The sequence below is a fragment of the Elephantulus edwardii genome, unplaced genomic scaffold (genome assembly GCF_000299155.1).
Source record: "Elephantulus edwardii isolate Elephantulus edwardi_28Jun2011 unplaced genomic scaffold, EleEdw1.0 scaffold00286, whole genome shotgun sequence".
NCBI classification, from domain to species: domain Eukaryota; kingdom Metazoa; phylum Chordata; class Mammalia; order Macroscelidea; family Macroscelididae; genus Elephantulus; species Elephantulus edwardii.
The window spans coordinates 1,816,563-1,823,616 of NW_006400036.1; the positions used below are offsets into that span (position 1 = coordinate 1,816,563).

The 7,054-nt window shown below is 42.0% G+C and overlaps 1 protein-coding gene across 1 annotated transcript in view; it reads left to right on the forward strand.

The window, feature by feature from the left end:
- The window catches only part of LOC102853706 (syntaxin-8-like), a 288,802-nt gene extending 287,207 nt beyond the window's left edge, over positions 1-1,595 (forward strand). Inside the window, exons 7-8 of the mRNA XM_006900521.1 lie at positions 1,356-1,457; positions 1,564-1,595. Coding sequence (XP_006900583.1) covers positions 1,356-1,457; positions 1,564-1,595 — 134 coding nt within the window. The remainder of the gene's footprint in view (positions 1-1,355; positions 1,458-1,563) is intronic.
- The last annotated feature ends 5,459 nt before the right edge of the window (positions 1,596-7,054 follow it).

Genomic DNA, 7,054 nt, shown 5'->3' on the forward strand with positions numbered 1-7,054 from the left:
GCAGGATAGAGCAGGGTTTAGGGCTGTTGTGCATAGGGTCGCTATGAGTCGGAAACGACTCGACGGCACATAACAACAACAACAACAACAGTCTGATAATTGATACTATATCAGATCTATTTATTTAGAGAATTAAACCCTCCAAGCACAGTTTTATTTGTAGTTACACTTTTTCTGGAATATCATTATCATTTGGTTCAAAATACTTAGTATTTTCTAATTATTTAATTTCTGACCCATGGGTTATTTAGAAGTTATTTCCTTGCTTTTAAATATTGAAGGGCTTTCTGGTTTTATTACATGTGTTATGTTTGAGGTTTTTTTAATAACAATGAAAGATTTTTTTTACCTCTGATAGTATTTCTTTCATGTGAAGTTAATAAAACCATGCCAGTTTTCCCATGTAAATACTGTTTCTTTGTATGTGAAGTGATTTTATTGTAAAAGTATTTAGTGGGTGTCTTCTCTGTCTTTTTTCCATCTTATCAGAGTTCTGTGACTCTTAATTGAGGACTTTAGTCAGTTTAAGTATAGCGTGCTGTTGATACGGTTGTGATCTCCCAGAGTGGCACAGATGCTTAAACACTCAACTATTAATGAAACAGATGGCGATTTCAACCCACCCGGATGGGAGGCCTGGTGGTCTGCTTTCCAAGGGTCACAGCCATGAAACCCTCTGAGCAGTTCTACTCTGCACTCACGTAGTTGCCACCCATTGGAATTAACTTGACAGCAACTTATAATGACAACATGGATGTAACTGAGTTTAAGTCTACCCTCTAGATATTTGTTGGGGTTTTTCTTCCCTCTGGCTATTCTTTGTTCCTTTAACCTCCTTTTGTGTAAATAGTACACTTTTGCTTTTTCATTTTATTCCTTTTTTTAAAAGCTGTACCTCTTGGTGAGGTATATGTGTGTGTGTTTGATTTCTTTTTTAAGTGATGGCTGCATAGTGACATTGACCAAAAGTCACTAGCCACCTCTGAGAATTTAAATTTTAATTGATTGACATATGATGAAATAATCTAGTTCTGGCTGTATTATAGACAGAAGCCCTGATGGCACAGTGATTAAGACATGAGGCTGCTAACCGAAAGGTTGGCGGTTTGAACCCACCCACTGCTGCTTGGGAGACAGCTGTGGAAAGCTGTCCAGGGCTGACACATCAGCTGCAACAATGGGCTTAAGCTTGGCAGAGATCATGATGATGGTGCAGGACAGGGCAGGTTTTACCTTGTTGTTCATATGGTCGCTATGAGTCATAGTCAATTCAGTGGCACCAACGACAATATTGCTTCGGTAGGACCCATAGTGTTTTAGGAATACTAACCATGCACCGTTGTTTTGTTTCCTAGAGATAATTGATGACCTTGCCAACCTGGTGGAGAATACGGATGAGAAACTTCGCACTGAAACCCGCCGGGTGAGCATGGTGGACAGAAAGTCTACGTCATGCGGTAAGCCATGGTTCCATCACGCTCTGCTTCTCTGGTTGCGTGTGGGTTTGCTCTGCTCTGACTTTCCCACATTTGTCTGATTTCTGGGGGATTTGGTTGTTCTTAGGATACAGACAGTTCCATTTGATGAAGCATTGACATTGCTAAAAGATGCTTAAGTCTAGATAAAATGAAATAAATGGTTTTAGTTTTAGAGGTAGTATACTAAATTGTTAATTTTGGGGGCGGGGGGAATGAAGAAAACATCAACTTTGTTTACAGAGAATAATAGTTTGGGAAATTGCAGGACATTTTCCAGGTGTTTGGTGTGTTTAATAACAGTCTCACTTACATTTGTACCTTTCTAATTCACAAACTTTATTTTGAAGCTTCAACTGCAAACTAGTTAATATTTCAGGTTGTGAAGTTTGATGGGGTTGAAATCCTACATTTGATATGCCACTTTACCTCTTGCTACTTCATGTGAGAGCTCTTGTGGCCTCGTGTTAAGGAGCTGCGCTGCCAACTCAAAGGTATGCAGTTCAGATCTACCAGTTGCTCTGTGAGAGAAAGGTGGGCAGTCTACTTCGGTGCAATTTACTATGACTAGAGAGTCAGCTATGGGTCGGTTCCGACTTGAAAGTACACAGCAACTTCATATGTGGGCTTAGCGGGAAGATAGGCGGTTCAAACTCAGCAGCCACTGTTCTGGGGAACAGTGTGACAGTCTACTTCTGTAGAGATGACAGCTGTGGACACTCTGTGGTACAGTTTTGCTCTGGGTTGCTGTGAGTTAGAATAACTCAGGTGGCAGCAAGTTTGGGTCTGATTTGGTCACCCAGGTAATAATCACTCAGAGTACTTGGTTAAAGTGCCGAGTCCTGGCCCACCGCTGGTGATTCAGACTGATTAGGCCTGGTGTAGAGTTCCTGGAGCCTTGGTGGTGCAATGGTTAAGCTCTCAGCTGCTAGCTGAAAGGTCAGCAGTTTGATCCAGCAGCTGCTCAGCAGGAGAAAAGATCTGATGAGTATTCCTGTGAAGAGTCCAGCCTGGGACATCCTGTGGGACAGCTCTGCTCTGTCAAATAGGGTCACTGCAGGGGTTGAGTGCAAGTTGCTATTGTTGTTAGGTGCTATCAAATCAAGAAACACTCATAGTGACCCTGTGAGTAGCCAGCCTGACCTGTGCCATCCTCATCATCTCTGACACAGGTTCAAGAGTATTAATTATTTAGCAAGTTGTTGTTGTTGTTGTGTTGTTAGGGTCTGTTTAATCTGTTGTTTGTAGGGTGGCTGTGTGCCACAGTTGACCTGATGATACCTAACAACAACAGAAGCAAAGATGTTAGTCTGGAGACTAACGTGTGCCCAATCCAGGCCATGGTCTTTACAGTTACTTTCTGTGCATCAGACAGTAACTAAGGATGACAGAAGAAGAATGATGCCTTTGAGTTGTGGTTGCTGGAGAAGAGTCTAGAACACACCATGGACCACCAAGAGAACTAACAGGTCTCCCTTGGAGAGGGTGAAACCTTGGAGGCAAGGATTTTGAAGGTCTGTCTCACATACTTTGGGTGCGTGGTCAGAAGGAACTGGTCCTTGGAGAAGGACATCATGCTCAGAAGGGTGAATGGACAGCACAGGAGAGGAAGACCCCAGATGAGATGAGTTGACAAAGTAAATGGAGTAATGGAGGTAGGTGCATCAGAGTCGGTGAGACTGGTTCAGGACAGGGCAAGGTTCAGAGCTGTTGAACAAAGTGTGGCTGTGAGTCACCTGTGACTCGATGACACATAACAACAGCAACAGCACTGGCCAGCCTCCTTGGCTTCCCGTATATGTGTGTGTGTGTGCATACTCAAACATGTTATAGGGTGTGGACCATGGTGCCTGGACTCAAATCCCGGCCCCAGCACTCATGAGCTGTGTGACCTAAGTTAATTAGAGTCACTTAATTATTTTTTTTTCTTGGTTTTCCATTCCTGATAATGACTATATTTCTGAGGGTTGTTGTGAGAAAAATAAGTGCACACACATACACAAACATCTTGCTTGCAATTTCATGTGTGTACATGTTTATGTGTGTGTGTGTGTGTGTGTCACTTAGAACAATGTTTGGCACATTATAAGGAGTAAGCAAGTATTTGCTTTTATTATTTTATATCTCAAGTAGAGTGAATCTTCACAATTAAGTGGTGACTTTCTTGAGGTCTTATTGATGTGTTAAGCAGTCATGTTGCTATTAATTTAGAATGAGCATTTTTATTAACATAATGATTTCTAATATTTGTTATATTCACCCTTCCCACGTATGTCTTTTAACATAAATGGTTTAGAGAGAAGTCTTTCTCTTGTCCTTTCAATTCTTTCTTTGGTTTTTCTTTACTAGTTTCATTGAAATCCTAGTTCAACAACTAAAAAACAATCCTGCTATCATTTCTAATGCCTGATACGTGGAAAGGAAAATAATTTGCATTTTGATTTTTTTTTTTGAGAGAGATTTGCAATCACACGTGGATTTGTTGACATATTTTGCATATTGATGACATTTCAGGAGGTGCCCTCTGCAGCTCCTGGGAGATAGGACGTGCATTTAGGACATGCAGCAATCTCGTCCCAAGTGGTCACCTGATGAGTATAAAGCTGTGGACTGAGACACATTGTGAGATTTCCTGGGCGGGTCCAGCAGCAGTTGGCAAACATAGACCAATCATTGTTTTGCTTCCAGCCTCTAAAGTGTTAGGGACTTTAACTGTACTCTCTTTCCTCATGGATAAACTAATTTTCAAAAAGAGTCTGGAATTACACAGCCTGAGTGGGTGGGAAAAGTGGAAATGAAGGTCCTGCGTCCACCAGAATTGGGCAATGTGATGGACCCTTCCTGTATTACAAATTGCTCTGCCAACCCAAAGGCAGACAGTTTGGTTCCACCAGTGACCCCACAGGAGAAAAATGGCCAGTCTCCTCTTATGTGATTTACAACCTTTGAAAACCCACTGGAATATCAGGTGTGAGTCGATTCTGACTAGACAACAATGAGTTGTTTGTTGACATTAAGCAGAAATCTAAGCTACACCTTTAGGGTAAAAGTGAACCCAAACTAAGCATCCCTCCCGCTCCCCAGCTTTTGGGGACTGTTGCAGCCTTGACCATAAGCAGAATAGGAGAAGAACAAGGGGGATAAGAAGAAACGGTTCCTGACATGTGTCTCATGAAGGCCTTCTTGGGGAGTTATGCACTGGGCATATGATCATGAAACCTCATGCTCTGGGTTGAGGCAGACTTGCTTGTTTCAACCCCAGGTGTCTGGCAACAAAAGCCAAAGAAATGCCTCTCTGGAGGAATCAGTCAATATGCAAATCTATATAGTTTTTTTTTAAGTTTTTTTTTTTTATTTTTATTTCATTATTTTTTTGTGTGTACCATCAAATCTGATCTGACTGATACAGGAGGAGATTGTTCCTCCTTCTCCAGCAGAGCATCTGGTGGATTTGAACCGTGTACCTCTGAGATTGCAGGGCAGCTTCTTGCCACTAGGCCACCAGAGCTCGCCTAAAAGTAATCTTTTTAAAGGCAATGGTTTGCACATACTTGAAGATAAACCCAACATCCATGGAAAGAGAACAGTATGCCCAGGCTCCTTACCAAACGATGGAAAGCTATCTTTCTGATTTGCAATAAACTTAGTTCTGTGTATGCTAAGGAAAGAAAGAAATGACAGGCTTGACTGTATCTTCAGAGAACAGGAAACAATCAAAAGCAAATTTGAAAACAGATGAAATGAAAGTTGTAGAAATTAAAGATAGCTGAAATGAAAAACTCAGTGGCCATGTTTGATAGCAGTAGTACAGAGAATCAACCACAGGACAGCATTTGCAAAATGCTAGCATTTACAAGAGGGTACTTAAATACCAGGCGGATTAAATTAAAGCCTTAATAACAAAGGCATCTGGGAGGCCGATTAGTCCAGAAACCTCAAGATGTAACAAAGAGTTAGTTCACGGCTTTATCGATCATTTTGTGTTTTTAATACACAACCACACACAGAATTACAAACAAGGCACACTTTAACTACGCCTACAGTTGTGGAGTTAAGTGGGAATTAAAGTGTAACTCAATTACACATGACACTCTGTTATTACTCGATTATTACATGACACTCTGTTACTGTTTAACTGGATGACTGGCGCAAGTGATGGACAGCTCCCTGCATATCATCATGGCCCTCAGAGGGGTACAAACATGGATTGTGAGCCATGAAATGGGCTTTTGTTTTTCCCACCCTCAGCACTTCTTCCTTGCTGGTCTGTAAGTTCACAAATAGATGCTTTATCTGTGAGGACATTTCTAGTTCCACATACAGACCAGATTGCAAGCAGGCCACGCAGAAGAGGGACCTGATGATGAATTTATTGATTCAGTCATTAACAAAAGATTCAAGCACCTCTTTGTGGCCCTTTCCCGTGGAGCCCATATTTTAAACATTTTGGTGATTTTTGTGGGCTTTCTCCTCCTCTCCCCCAAAATTGGTACTATCAGACGACAGTGTGTTTTCTAACTTCTAAATGTAAAGGAGACGGATATTTTTATGCTAGTCCCAGTGTGTGTTTATTTTCAGGTCTGTGACTTTGTATTAAAGGCATTTATATGAAAAGCAGCATCTGAATCTTGTAATTGCAGTTTAAATATTCAGCGCGCCTCATCCTCATTAGAATTCAAAATAGAGCCTCGTCTGAGTCTGCCTGAGGGAGCTAATTGTGAAAGCTCAGACGAGGGATTCTGAACAACTTGGGCTCAAGGGCAGCCTTGCCTCTCAGCATATTGACTATTACGTAATGTTGTCTAAAGCACATTGATTGTGACTGTAGCAATGTTTCCATTTCAGTGATGTGGTTAGAAATGAGCGCGGCTGACACAGCACTAATGTTCTCACAGCCTGGAACCGTGGCGTGTGCCCTTCGGCTCATCCCAGTGCCCCGTGCCCTCAGGGCCTTAAGGGAGGCCCGCAGCTGGAGCCACCTGGACCTGGGTCATAACCTGGACAGACCCACTTCCCACCTGCTAACTTGGAAAGTTACTTGGTCTTTCTAATTCAAAGTTTCCTACTCTGTAAATGGGGACAGTGATTATTAGTATACGGGGTTATTTTGTGGATTAAATGAGAAAATGTAAGTGAGCATAAGATTTCTCAATAAATGTTAGCTCTTAAAATGTTCACCCCTGTCTGTTAGTTTGCCATGTTGTGGTGACTTGTAGGTTACTCTGAAGCTGGAAGCTGTGCCTCCAATATTTCAACCCCCAGCAGGATCACCCAGGAATGACAGGTCTCAGCAGAGTTTCTAGGCTAAGACAAAGAAGAAGGACCTGGCATTCTAATTCCAGAAATAGGCCAGTGAAAAACTCTTTAGGTCACAACAGAATATTGTCCCATGTAGGGATGAAAAATGAGCCCCCCAGACTGGAAAGCCCTCAGAATACACAGAGGCCTCAGCCTGCCGATGATGGTGAGTATGGTGCAGGACAAGATAATACATTTGGTCTCTTGTCCATGGTCGTGATGAGTCAGAGACAATTCAGGAGGAACCAGCAGCGATATTTTTAAATATACCTTCAAGTGTT